The sequence below is a fragment of the Cebus imitator genome, unplaced genomic scaffold (assembly GCF_001604975.1).
Source record: "Cebus imitator isolate Cc_AM_T3 unplaced genomic scaffold, Cebus_imitator-1.0 Scaffold555, whole genome shotgun sequence".
Lineage (NCBI taxonomy): Eukaryota > Metazoa > Chordata > Mammalia > Primates > Cebidae > Cebus > Cebus imitator.
The window spans coordinates 658,018-671,458 of NW_016107870.1; the positions used below are offsets into that span (position 1 = coordinate 658,018).

The 13,441-nt window shown below is 59.7% G+C and overlaps 2 protein-coding genes across 7 annotated transcripts in view; one reads left to right on the forward strand and one right to left on the reverse strand.

Moving 5' to 3' along the window:
- On the reverse strand, positions 1-7,911 carry ARFRP1 (ADP ribosylation factor related protein 1). Of its 4 annotated transcripts, none has more exons than XM_017515684.2 (8): positions 7,771-7,910; positions 6,912-7,010; positions 6,577-6,664; positions 6,274-6,356; positions 2,712-2,793; positions 2,418-2,488; positions 1,094-1,194; positions 1-1,026 (listed from the first exon to the last, which is right to left on the reverse strand). In XM_017515684.2, exons 2-8 carry the CDS (start codon positions 7,002-7,004, stop codon positions 939-941), a joined length of 606 nt encoding a protein of 201 aa, XP_017371173.1. In that variant the 5' UTR covers positions 7,005-7,010; positions 7,771-7,910; the 3' UTR covers positions 1-938. The 4 variants fall into 4 exon arrangements, 3 of the variants coding, with proteins under 3 accessions (XP_017371173.1, XP_017371175.1, XP_037589856.1); XM_017515686.2 differs by having other exon boundaries at positions 6,912-7,005; positions 7,771-7,908; XM_037733928.1 differs by having other exon boundaries at positions 6,912-7,031; positions 7,771-7,859.
- The window catches only part of ZGPAT (zinc finger CCCH-type and G-patch domain containing), a 25,637-nt gene continuing 20,080 nt past the window's right edge, over positions 7,885-13,441 (forward strand). Inside the window, exons 1-2 of one of the 3 annotated variants that reach the window (XM_017515678.1) lie at positions 7,885-8,000; positions 8,421-9,020. In XM_017515678.1, coding sequence (XP_017371167.1) covers positions 8,449-9,020 — 572 coding nt within the window. In that variant the 5' untranslated portion in view covers positions 7,885-8,000; positions 8,421-8,448. Of the gene's footprint in view, positions 8,052-8,420; positions 9,021-13,441 lie in introns of all 3 variants that reach the window. The other 2 variants (XM_037733927.1, XM_017515677.2) reach the window with 2 other exon arrangements.

A 13,441-nucleotide genomic window follows, 5' to 3' on the forward strand; every position in this document is an offset into this window, starting at 1 on the left:
GCCAGTCTCGCCGTCTTTATTTTGTGCTCACCCTGGACAGCACTGGGCAGGCAGCTCCTGCCCACACCCAGCTTCAGCCCACTGGGGAAGAGCAGAACAATCGGCGGGCCCTGTGGGGGCTGTGCAGGGAGGGCCCCAGGACCAGCCTCACCCCCAAACAGGATGCAGGCCCAGCACAGCACTGATTCGGGGCCCCACAGAGAACCCCCCAGCCCACGCCAGGGGGGCCCAGGGCACAGCGTCACCTGGCTGGAGGAGGGCTCTGGACCCCACAAACACTCCCCAGCGTGCAGGTGTGGGGCACAAAACACTCCCAGCAGGACCCCTCAGCTGTTTGCATCAGTAAGCTTCCTCCAGGGGAGTTAAGATGAGGTAAAGCCAGGCAGGCCTCCTCAGCCCTGTCCTGAGGCTGCATCTGAACCCAGGGCCCCACTGGCCTTTGAGGACATGGCCTGGGTCTTCCTCAAGGCAAGTTCAGCCCCAGACCACCTCTCAGGTCACAGGGGGCAGAAGCCAGAGGGCAGCCATGGCCTCACCGACCTCTTCCTTGATGGGCTGGACAGGCAGCTACAGGATCTCCCAGAGGCCCCACGGAGCTGTCCCCACACAGCCCAAGCAAGCCTAAGCACTGGAGCCCCAACTCCCAACCAGGTCTCCCTCAGACCCCCCAGAATGGGCCTAGGAGGGCAGCAGCTGCACCCCGTGGAAGGGGCGCCAGAGGGCCTGGGCTAGCCAGGCTGCCTGGCTCCCCACCGAAGCCTCTGCTTCTCCAGACACAGAGGAAAGTTTGTCTTCGAGAAAACAAAGCAACAGAGGAACCCCAAAGCAAAGTAAACCCACCCCCCAGATGAGCAGCACGGGAGCCAACAGGAACCACTCCTCCAGCACCGGGGACCAGGGGACCAGCGTCCCCACGGCAGGCAGGCGGCGGGCGGTGCCTACGTGATGTCCCTCTGCCGGGGCGGCCGGTGCAGGTTTCGCACGACGCACTTCACCATCCACTCGATGCCCTCACGCACCCCCTTGCTGCGAAGACAGGGCTGTGAGGGGGCTGGCCTCGGTCCCCAAACCCCCGAAGGCGCAGCCCACTCACCCCGTGAGGGCGGAGCAGGCCTGGGTCAGGCAGTCCCGCCTGCCAATCTTGCCCGAGCAGTCGCTGAAGGCCGTCTTGATGTCAGGGATGGAGAGGCTCGTCTGGGGGAGGTGAGGCCAAGGCCGTAAGGAGCAGACCCCATGTCAAGGCCCTGTCCTGCCGGTGGGCCCGGGGCTCTCAGAAGGGCAACTGCCCTTCACCCCACGAAACAGGAGTCCGCCAGGTCCCAGTGTCTCCCACAGAGGCTACGGCGGTGAGGACCCTGTGCTCGGCCCAAGGCTGCATGCGGCTGCTGCCGCCCGGGACAAACTTTAGACGTCCTCCACGGCTCCAAGGAGCCCACTCCCATCCCCTCCCTGAGGGACACCTTGAGCCCTGAGGTGGCGATCCGAGGGCTGAGGCCTGGACAGTGCAGGAGGCAGGTCCTGGGGCCAACGAGGCGGGGGATGATAAAGGGGGGTAGGGGAGTCAAGTCACGCTGGCTTCTGCTTACACACCTGCCCAGTCCTAAAAGAGCAGCCCTCCCCTCCCCTTTCCTCCAAGGAGAGAACCCTGCCCCGTACCAGGTGTCCCTCTTGTCAGCTGAGATTATGGGGCAGGCCAGCCCTACAGGAGGGGGCAACAGAGCCCCCCCAGAGAAGGTGGGAAGTGAAGATTCACCCTGACCCTCAGGACGCCAGGCTGCTTCTGTCCAAAGCTCCTTTAAGAGGACAGCAAAAAACAGTGTGGCCAGTGCTCCCAGGGGCAGTGGCACCTCAGAGGGGTCTTGAGGGGCTGTCCTGGGGGGTGGGGCAGGCACAGATGCCAGGTGAGAACAGGTGAGGGTCAGAGTTGACCCTCAACGGGGCCCCAGCATCACTTCTCTGAGCTCCAAGTTTCACTGGAGTCTCTCAGCTCAGCCACACGCTCCTGAGGACAGGCACTCCTGAGGCACGGCCATCCATCCTCCAGGGGAGAGGGCCCTGGGCCTCCACACAGCTCAGACACACACTCCTGAGGACACGCACTCCTGAAGCACGGCCGCCCTCCGGGGAGAGGGCCCTGCATGGCAGGAACAGGCCTCTGGACGGCTGCCCTGGGGTGGGAGAACCTCCAGGGCTGGCAGTAGCACAGAGAGAGGAACTAGGCTGGGGAGCTGGAGGTCCCGGGTCTGCTGGAGGCAGGGTGGGCCTTGAGAATGGCTCTGTGCCCGCTGGGCTGTCACTGGGGCTGGGGTGTCCGGGTGCACACACTGTTCCCCTTGCGGGGGTTGGGGGGCACCTGTGCCTGCAGGAGCCTGGGGACTTGGGAAGCTGCTGCACGCAGGAGGCGGGGTGGGGCTCACCTCCACATCCTGCTTGTTGGCCAGCACCAAGACGGGGACACCGCACAGCGCCTCACTGGTCACCACCTTTTCTGGGGAGGGTAGGAGAGGCAGCACCTCACACCCAGCATCCTTCCTCTGACTACCCATGGGCCCACAGGCATGGACGCTGAGTCAGCTGCTTCCCTCCTGCCCCGCACGGAGCAGGAGCGCTTCTGACCGACAGTCACTGGGCCAGCCCCAGGCAGAGCTGCCCAAGCTGGATCTGCCCCTGCTTCCCATCCGTCCCTCCCAGAGCAGCCAGGCCACACTCACCGAACGCCTGCTTGGACTCTGCCAGCCTCTCCTCGTCCGTGGAGTCAATGACATAGATGACACCGTGACACTCTGCATAATACTGCAAACAGCAGGAGTTGAGGCTCAGTCCCCACCCTGCCAAGGGCCAGCAGGGCCAGGCCCATGTCACAGCCACTGTGAGGGGCTCACTTGAGGAAGGGGCAGGAGGGCAGCCCCCAACTGCAGGACCCTACTGGGATGCCTTCTGGGGGCTGCAGGGAGATCTGGGAGTGGAGATGCCCATAGGCATTCCTCCTGAGAACCTGCCTGCGACTTTTCACCCGACATTGGCCGGAGAAAAAGGTGAAAGGCAGGGATTGGGCCAGACATGGTGGCTCACACCTGTTACCCCAACACTTAGGGAGGAAGATCACCTGAGCCTCCGAGTTCAAGGCCAACCTGGGCAACAATGAGACCTCCTCTCTACAAAAGTTTATGGTAAATAAGCTTTTAGTCCTAGCTATTCAAGAGTTTGAAGTGGGAGGACGGCTTCAGCCTGGGAGGTTGAGGCTGTAGTGAGTTCTGATCATGCCACTGCATTCCAAGCTGGGTGAGAATGAAGCCCCATCTCAAAAAAAAAAAAAAAAAAAAAGACAGAGTTTGGGGGCGTGCACCTGTGGGGCAGGGAGGGAGTGTGGCCACGTGGATGACAAGCCTGACCAGCGCCACTGAGGAGCGAGGGACAGGGCCAGCACCATCTGCTAAGCGAGCCCTCCCTGCCAGGCCAGGGCCAGCGTCACTGCGCTCAGACCTCTGCAGGCGGGGTGTGGTCAGTCCTGGGCTCACTGGTGGCACTGCTGGGCAAGACAGGGCACATACCCTGTGGCCTCACACGAGTTCCAAGCCCCAGACCAGATGAGTTCATCTCTCCCCCAACCAGAAAAAAATGGGAGACTGCATCCACTGGAGCAGAGGACGGCTCACATCTGCCACTTTGCCTCCAGGCTGTGCCAGCTCTCCTGCCCAGAGACCTGGACTGGATGCTGACCAGGTAGGACAAGCTGGCGGTCAGTGTTAAGACACCCCACTGACAGCGTGAGAACCCAGAAGACACAGCCCAACTCTCCGAAATCCTTATATGTCCCGAGCAGGGAGAGCCAGACAAGCTTCTGCACCAACACTTCCCACAGCGGAGGGAAGGAAGCCCAAGGCCAGGCATCCTCCCGGGTTCTACAGACCGGTCCCACAGAAGCCACTACAGGCGGACCCTAAGGTGGAGACCGCTGTGGCAGGAGGGTTGGCTCCATGGAGGCTGCAGCAAGCCCAGTGAGAGAATCCCCATGGCCGTGCGGCCCCCGGGGCTTCTAAGCAGGGTGGCAGAAGGTTCACGTGCAACCAGGGTCCTGAACCATGGGACCGCGTGGCCAGAGCCACCATCACACCTACCAGGCACAGGGTGCACAGCCCAGCAGGGCCGAGTGCAGGCAGGACCCAAAGCCCCAGGCCCAGCAGAGGCATCACAGCAGTGGACCCTGTGGAGTACCCCAAAACGAGGGGGAAGAGGATGTCCAGGCGTGGCTCCTGGCTGGCCAGCTGATGAGTGGGGGCAGGCCAGAGGTGGGCAGCAGCTATACTGGCCTCTCTCAGGCAAGCCCTCCAGCGCCAGAGGCCAGGGCACGTCCTCACATGGAGCACCAGGCGGCCCGTCCCGTCCTGCTTCCGTGGGAAGTCATGGCCCAAGGCTGGCTCGTGGACAGGCCTGTGTTCAGCAGAGTGGGCACCGGAGGCTGGGAGTGGGCGTCTCAAGGCCTCCCAGGGCACCCGCCAGAGCCTCTCGGCTGGACGATGGACACACAGGTGGGGTACAAGCCCAGTGGGATGGGCTCCACTCACAAAGGGCGGAGGAACAACTGGCAAAGGCCCAGCCAGACACGAGCAGCACAGCTGACCCCACTGGGGCAATCAGAGAGACTGTGGGTCTGAGTTTGTCTCCCCAGCAGCAATGGGAGCTCCCCAACTGCAAAGTGCCAGCCAGCCTGAGACAGGCATTACAGCAAAGGACCCACACACGGACGCTGACCCAGGGTCCAGCACCAGGATGAGGCCAACTCCCAGTCAGAGCCCTTTCTGTGCTTGCTTCATGGTGGCCGTGCTGCACTGCACAAGGATGCAATGTCAGGAACCAGGTGGAAGCAGAAGCCTCCCTTCCGGCCTCTCCCAGTGACTCATGGGCGTCTCTGCTGCAGACCCTCCCGGCTCTGAGCTCAGCAGGGTCAGGGGTCCCGACCACTAGAGCAGCACGTGCTCAGCAGACACACTGAAGAACAAACCACAGCTGCCTCAGGGGCATAAGCTGCACCTTGTGTCTAGGGGACCCTGGTGAGCAGGAGACTGGGCTGCCATTCCACAGCTGGGGACCCAGGGAGCCACTGGCCCCACAGAGATGGTGTGTGGAGAAGGACTCAGACTGCCAGGAGGTCACACCCCAGCAGAAGTGCACTGCGGGGGGCACTCAAGGAAGAACGCAGCCCCAAGACCAGCTGCAAGGGTGGGCTATAGTGGCCCCTGGAAGCCTCCCTCCTCCAGCTTCCCCTCAAGAGAGGCCCTCAGGACCTTGGAGGAACCACTCCCCAATGTGGAAGGTGGTCCACTCAGGGCTGCGGCTGCGGCCAGTGCCGACATCCGCAGCCCCACTGTAGTCTTGCTTCATGCTGGAAACACTGCACCTGCAGGTGACCTCGTTTTAGGTTTCTGTGGGACCCACTTTGACTGCAAAGAGCCATGTTGCCAGGTCACACCTGCCCAGGGCAGCCCACAGACTGTGGTGTGACGTCCCAGCCATGGCCCCACGTGGCACAGAACGGCAAGCTTGCCTCCAGGTCTCCCGGCTGGTGCAACCACAGCTCCACAGATCCTGCTGCCGGAGTGGACCTCTCCTTGTCCCCACCGCCTTCCAGGTGCCAACCCCCAATGTGCATCCTGTACCTCAACCTCTGTCTCGGCGTCGCTGCCTGAGACACGAGCCTGTGACAAGAGCATCCTCACCCGTGTCACCCCCCAAGCGCGCTGGGCACTGGACACACAGGCTATGACCAGCTTGTCCTGTCTGACTTACGTGGCCCCAGAGGATCTATCAAAGGTCACTTGGCCATGGGAGAAATGCCCTCTTGGCTAGAAGTCAGGGCAGGAGGGGACGCTTTGGTGGGGCCTAGGAAAGGGGGCCTGGGATCAAAAAGGAGATCAGGACCTGGGCACTCAGCTCTAGAGATGGCAGCCAGCAAGCATTAGGGCAGCCAAGGCACTGGGCGCCCCAAGCCCACTGTGCCAGCCTCAGGCAGGGAGCCCCCGAGGAAGGCAAGGCTCTGTCCTGCTCAGCGCTGGAGTCAGTGCTCAGCCCAGGCTGGGGCTGTGGAGGAGGGACACCACACTGGGATCTCAGAAATGTCCAATTTTGACATGCTCAGCTGACATGCTGAGTAACGAACCACATTACCCACAAAGTGGGTGACGAAAGGTGCTGAGGAAGAGACCAAAGGGTGCACTCTTTGAAAGAAATGGACTGGAGGGCAGGGTGGGGGTGGTGCTGGGCAGGGAGCCTTACCTTGTCCCACAAAGACTGCAGCTCTTCCTGGCCTCCTAAGTCCCAGAACATGAGGCGAGCCTTTCCCACATCCACAGTGCCGACTGGGCGGGGGGGAGAGGGGGGAACGGGCAGGGCTTGCAATCTTGGTCCCTGACACACCAAGTCCCAGCTCTCTCTTGGGGGATGGAGCAACCACTCTGGGGCCACTCAGAAGGGACTTGAGAGGGGCTGACAGGGCTCTGGCCACTGGCCAGATGGCCTGTGAACATCACAGCATCCTCAAGGTCCCAAACCCACAGCCCTGCTATTCAGACCCCTTACTGTTGAGACCCACGGTGGTGGTGATCTTGGATAGACTCATCCCCTTGTAGTTCTTGTTAAACCGGGTTTTCGACTGCTCCAGGAAGGTCTGAGGAGACAGCGGGGCAGACACATCAAATGGGGACCACAGCGGTTTCCCAAGTCTTTTTCCCAAATATCCTTACTCAGGCCTGCTCCTTAAAAGACAAAAGACAGAAACAGAGCAATATTCTGCTCTTCAAGAAGCTGGCGGTGACCACCCTGTCTTCTCAGAAGTCTGGATTCTGTCTGGGTGGTGAGCATGCAGCCGACACCGGGCCGTGGGGAGGGGCTCAGGCGAGGGAGGGGGCGCTCACCGTCTTCCCAGCATTGTCCAGGCCCAGGATCAGGATGCAGTACTCGTCCTTCTGAAACATGTACTTGTACAGGCCGGACAGCAGCGTGTACATCCTGCCCTGGACACCCGACAGATGTCACTGCGCAGCCAGAACGCACCTCCCCGCCCCGAGTTTCTCCACGGCGGTCGGTGGGGCCGCACGTCCAGCTGACCCCTCCGGACTAGAACCCGGGGCCGTTCCCGCCTCCTCATCTCTCTCCCACCCCATCCCTCTGAGACTCTTGTGCCCCCGTAACGTCTCCCAGATCAGCCACCGTCCGTCACTCCGGCCCGCGGGACCACCCCGCCCCGCGGGACCACCCCGCCCCGCGGGACCACCCCGCCCCGCGGGACCACCCCGCCCCGCGGGACCACCCCGCCCCGCGGGACCACCCCGCCGGCGTTCACACGAGCTCGGCCGCGCCCCCGCCCTCCCCCCGGCGTCGCTCCCACGCTTCTCGCGCGCGGAACGGGGAACGCACTGGCTGCAGCCCCGCCTGGGCACAGCGCCCTCGGGCGTCCGGCCCCGCGCCCCACCGAGTAGCAGCCAGGAGCCCCTGCAGGCGCCGGCGGGGGCGGGGGCGCCCCAGCACCCCGTTTCTTAAAACCGGGACGGCCTGTGGGGAGCAGACCCGCAGGCAGCGCGCGGCGGGCGGGGACGGACTCCGCGGAGGAGGAACTGCGGTCGGGGCCCCGGGCTCCGGCGGCTGCACGTCGCGGCCGCCAGGTTCGAGGCTCGCCGACAAGCGGCCAAAGCCGCCTCCTGCCACACCCGCGTCCCGACCTCGAGTCCAGGGCCGCCCCTCGGGCCTCGGGCCCCCGCGCAGCCCGCGACCCACCTGCGTCCGCCGCGGCCTCTAAGCCGCCGCTGCTGACCCCGCACCGACCCCGCGCGGCGCCTGACGGGACGCGGGCCGGCCTCGGGGCAGGAGCTGAATCGCGTCCCGGCGGCCTCTGCGCTCCGCTTCCCGGCTGCCACCGCGCGCCGGGCACTTCCGGAGGCGGTGGCGCCGAGAGGAAGTGCCGGTCGGCGGCGAGGGCCAAAGCGGGCGCCGGGCCGCTCTAGCCGGTGAGGCCGGCGGGCTCTCTATGGCGGCGGCCGGGAAAGCGCGCGGAGGAGGTGCCCGGCCCGGGGCGAGGGGGCAGCGGTTTGCGGGGACGCGGCCCTGGCCGGGCGGGGGGCGCCGGGCGGGGGGCTGCGGGCGCGGCGGGTGCGCTCGGCGGGGGGCCGGGCGGGGTCACCCTGCGGGGAGGGGGTGACGCGGGACCCGGCTGGCAGCGAGCCCGGGGCGGCTCGGAAGGGAAGCGCGGAGCCCGAGCGGGGGTACCCGGGCTGCGACCTCCGCGCCGGGAGCTGTCGCCCCGAGCCGGTGTCTCCGCCAGGGCAAGGGGACGTGCCCGTGCCCGCCGCAGGCCGTGGTGGCGGCTGCGAGACCCTCGCTCCGGGTCGGGCCCGAGACGCGGGCTCAGCGCGCTCCTCTTCCCGCAGCTCCGGCCCAGCGCCTGCCTCGCTCAGCATGGACGAGGACAGCCTGGAGGCCGCCCTGCAGACCTACCGTGCGCAGCTGCAGCAGGTGGAGCTGGCCCTGGGCGCCGGCCTGGGCTCGTCCGAGCAGGCCGACCTGCGCCAGCTGCAGGGGGACCTGAAGGAGCTCATCGAGCTCACCGAGGCCAGCCTGGTGTCTGTGAGGAAGAGCAAGCTGCTGGCCGCGCTGGACCGAGAGCGCCCGGGCCAGGAGGATGCTGAGTACCAGGCTTTCCGGGAGGCCATCGCCGAGGCGGCGGAGGCACCGGCAGCCCCTGGCGCTGGATCGGAGACCGTTCCTAAAGCAGAGACGGGGCCAGAATCCAAGGCAGGGGGGCAGCAAGAGGGAGAGGAGGAGGAAGAGCTGAGTGGGACCAAGGTGAGCGCGCCCTACTACAGCTCGTGGGGCACCCTGGAGTATCACAACGCCATGGTGGTGGGCACAGAAGAGGCGGAGGATGGCTCGGCGGGTGTCCGTGTGCTCTACCTGTACCCCACGCACAAGTCCCTGAAGCCCTGCCCGTTCTTCCTGGAGGGAAAGTGTCGCTTCAAGGAGAACTGCAGGTAAAGCCCTTTGCTGCCAGATGGCAACCTCGAGGCGCACGGGGCGCGCACACAGGGTCGGTCACGATCGGCCCTCCCTTGCAGTTGGTCTGTTTCCGGGGGCAGGCGGGCTGTGACAGCAGTGTCCTTGTTTAGGCATCTACCTCCTTCTTCTGGGATAAAAGCAGGGAGCATGGAAGGAGGCTAAGCGCGGTGGCCCACGCCTGTAATCTCAGCACTTTGGGAGGCCCGGGGGGGAATCACCTGAGGTCAGGAGTTAGAGACCAGTCTGGTCAACATGGCAAAACTTCATCTCCATGAAAAGTACAAAAATCGGCCAAGCGCAGTGGCTCACGCCTGTAATTCCAACACTTTGGGAGGCCCAGGCGGGCGGATCACGAGGTCAAGAGATGGACACCATCCTGGCCTACATGGTGAAACCCCGCCTCTACTAAAAATATAAAAACCTGCTGGGTGTGGTAGTGTGTTCCTGTGATCCCAGCTGCTCCGCAGGCTGAGGCAGGAGAATCGCTTGAGTCCAGGAAGTGGATGGAGGTTGCAGTGAGCCGAGATCACCAGTGTCGAGTGTCGAGCCGCACTACACTACACTCCAGCCTCGTGACAGAGTGAGACTCCGTCTCAAAAAAGAAAAAGTACAAAAATCAGCCAGGCGTGGTGGCAGGCACCTCTGGTCCTAACAACTCAGGAGGCTGAGTCAGGAGAATCGGTTGAACCCGGGAGGCTGAGGTTGCAGTGAGCCGAAATCCAGCCCCTGTGCTCCAGCCTGGGCGACAGAGAGAGGCTTATGTGGAAGCAAATAGGTCCCCAACCTATTGTCAGTTTGGTTTATTTGTTTTTTTGAGACAGGGTCTTACTTTGTCACCCAGGCTGGAGTGCAGCCTGGACTTCCTGGGCTCAATTGATCCTCCTGCCTCAGTCTCCCAAGTAGCTGGACTGCAGACGCACACTATCACACCCAGCTAATTTCTGTATTTTTAGTAGAGGTGGGGTTTTGCCGTGTTGCCCAGGCTGGTTGCACACTCCTGAGCTCAAATGATCCACCCTTTCTGGCCTCCCAAAGTGCTGGGATCACAGGCGTGAGACACTGGACCTGGCCCTGTTGTCAGTTTTATTCTCTAGAATTCAACTTTTAAAATGTACTTTAATGGAAATTTTGAAACCTGCCCCAGATGAGAGAGCCTAGCACAATCACTGCCGCAGTCTGTTATCATTTGCCAGTCTCGTTTTGTCTGTTCCCCTGCCCCACTTTTTCCCTTCCTAGATATTTTAAAGCAAATTTCAGAAGGTACTGGGTTTTTCCAACTATGAATACTTCGGAGTAGGTCTCTGATAAGGAAATTGCTTAAAAAGTAACTTTTTGGAAGTCCAAGTCAGTGTGAAGACAGAGTCACTTCCACGTCATTGTAGATAACGCATTTCACGGCAGCACCTCCCCCACGTTCAAATATCCACAGCTGTCATCGTGATGTCTCCATTTCCGGAAGCGCATAGCTTTATTTTTGCTCCTTTTTACTTTTCTCCGGGAAGAAATATTTACCAAGCTTTCTAGTAGGTAATTTTCTTTTTTAGCCAACAGTTCAGGCTGACCAGGTAACACCCCCAGTTCTTTGGATGTCTTACTTTATGTGTTGTTTTGTTTTTGTTTTTTTTTAATAGGGTCTTGCTGCTCTGTCACCCAGGCTGGAGTGCAATGGCACAATCTCAGCTCACTGCAATCTCTGCCTTCCTAGCTCAAGCCATCCTCCCACTTCAGCCTCTCTGATAGCTGATCCTACAGGCGTGCATTGCCATGCCCAGCTAATTTTGGTATTTTTTGTAGAGACAGGGTTTCAGCATGTTGCCCAGGCTGGTCTCAAACTCTCGATCCCCTCGATGAGAGATCCGACACATCCCTGTGGTGCTTCCTTTGGGCCAGGCACTGCTCCAGGAGTTTCACACGTGTTCATTCATCTGTGCAGCAACCCCTTAGGTAGGCCCTGCAGTCACACTGTTTGACAGAGGAGGAAACAGTAATAAAAGAACTGAGTGACCGGCCCAAGGCTGTGAGGCTCAGAGGGCTCCGAGCCGTCCTCAGCCCTCGTCTCGTTCCCCTCTCCACGGTGCTGCTTGCCGTATCAGCGTCAGGCCTAATCTGAAGCCTTCTGAAGAGTCTTCCAGACGCCCACCTTGCCACCACTTGGGACTGATAAGTTCTCTTGGATTTGCCTTGGACTCTTTTTTTTGAGACAGGGTTTCGCTCTTGTTGCCCAGGCTAGAGTGTGATGGCACGATCTTGGCTCACTGCAGCCTTCACCTCCTGGGTTCAAGGGATTCTCCTGCCTCAGCCCCCTGAGTAGCTGGGATTACAGGCATGTGCCACCACACCCGGTTAATTTTTGTGCTTATTAGTGGAGACAGGGTTTCACAATGTTGGCCAGGCTGGTCTCAAACTCCTGACCTCAGATGATGCACCTGCCTCGGCCTCCCAAAGTGCTGAGATTATAGGCGTGAGCCACTGTGCCCAGCCAGCGTTGGATTTTTTTAAATAAATAATAAGAGGCTGGGCGCGGTGTCTCACACCTTTAATCCCAGCACTTTGGGAGGCTGAGGCAGATGGATCACTTGAGCCCAGGAGTTTGAGACCAACTTGGGCAACATGTTGAGACCCCATCTCTACTAAAAATACAAAATTAGTCAGGCATGGTGGTGGGCACCTGTAGTCCCAGCCACTCGGGAGGCTGAGGTCAGGGCATCACTTGCGCTCAGGAGTTCAAGACCAGTCTGAGCATCTTGGAAAAACTCCGTCTTTATAAAAAATTAGCCAGGTGTAGTGACACGTACTTGGCTAATTTTAGTCCCAGCTCTTTGGGAGGTTGAGGTTGGAGGGTCACTTGAGCCCAGGAGTTTGAGGCTATAATGAGCCGTGACCATGCCACTGCACTGCAGTGTGGGAGGAAGAGTGAGACCCTGTCTCAAAAATAAAAAATAGCGAGGCATGGTGGCCTGTGCCTGTGGTCTTAATTACTCTGAAGGATCACTTGAGCCAGGAGTTCAAGGCTACAGTGAGCTGAGATTGCGCCACCGCACTCCAGCCTGGGTGACAGAGACCCTGTCTCAGCAAAAAATACAATAAGAGGCTGAATGTGGTGGCTCACACCTGCCATCCCAGCACTTTGGAAGACTGAGGCAGGTGGATAACCTTAGATCAGGAGTTTCAGATCAGCCCGGCCAACATGGTGAAACCCTGTCTCTACTAAGAATACAAAAAATTAGCTGGGCATGGTGGTGCACGAATCTAGTGAGGTGTGATGCTCCTGGCTCTGCTAAAGGAGGAGAATCACTTGAAACCGGGAGGCAGAGGTCGCAGTGAACCGAGATCACACCACTGCACTCCAGCCTGGACAACAGAGCAAGACTCTGTCTCAAAAAAAGAAAAGAAAAACATGTTATAAATAGTACAGCTAATGTTGAAGTAGCCTTCACACTTCCCCTCCACTCCACCCTCACATTCTCTTCTCCCTCCCGAGAGGCGGCTGTGATCACAGCTTTGGTGTTATTTCTTTCCAGCATACGGGCACATGTCATTTAACAGGAACACAGGTGATTTCATCATTGTTTGAACGTTGTAGAGTACACGTACACACACCTGGACGGTAGCGTCCCCTGCAGACCTGGGCTGTGTGGAGTCTGTTCTTGGCTGCAAACCTGCACGCTGAACTAAACATGCAAATGTAACACTGTGGTAAATATCTGTGTCTAAACAGAAAAAAATACAGTAAAAATATGGTATAGAAAGATGTGAAATGGCACCCTTGTATGGAAAACTTATCCTAATTGGAGTTTACCGGACTGGAAGGTGCTTGGGGTGAGTCAGTGAGCGAAGGTGAAGGCATGAGTCGTTACTGGACAGCACGGTGGACTTCATCAGCCCTGCACTCGGGGCACGCTGAATGTCTAAAGTGAAAGAATCTCACTGTGACATTACGGTGGCCGTGACATCACCAGGCGGTGGGGAGTTGTTAGTCCGTTATAACCCTTTGGGACCACCATATGCATTCTGTCACTGACCATGATGTTCTGTAGGACGTGAGTGTGTAGTAACTCCTTACACACCTGTATCTACAAATGGTCTGTAAAAACAAATATTTTTATTTTTTGAAACTTTAAATACATGGTATCATATATTATGATTCACTTAAAGCTTGCGTTTTTGACGATGTCTTTAGAGACATCCACGTTGCTATTTGTAGAACTGTTTGGTTCATTTTAACTGCAGTATCATTTCCCCTCATGACAGTGCTACGTTTTATTTATTTTCACCCTTTCAGGTGGTTTCCAACTTTAATTTGTTGCCATCAGTGGGCAGTGAACATCCAACACGTGCTTTCTCTTGCTCTCAGTGCGTTTCTCTAGTATGTGGCCAGTGTAGAGAGTGCAGGCAC

Excerpts from the sequence above, each read along its gene's own strand:
- ARFRP1 (XM_017515684.2), bottom strand. The coding sequence starts at position 7,004 with ATGTACACGCTGCTGTCCGGCCTGTACAAGTACATGTTTCAGAAGGAC. Across the intron at positions 6,357-6,576 it reads CACCACCGTGGGTCTCAACA|TCGGCACTGTGGATGTGGGA; the intron begins GTAAGGGGTCTG and ends CCCCCCGCCCAG. Across the intron at positions 1,027-1,093 it reads GCCTGCTCCGCCCTCACGGG|CAAGGGGGTGCGTGAGGGCA; the intron begins GTGAGTGGGCTG and ends CTGTCTTCGCAG.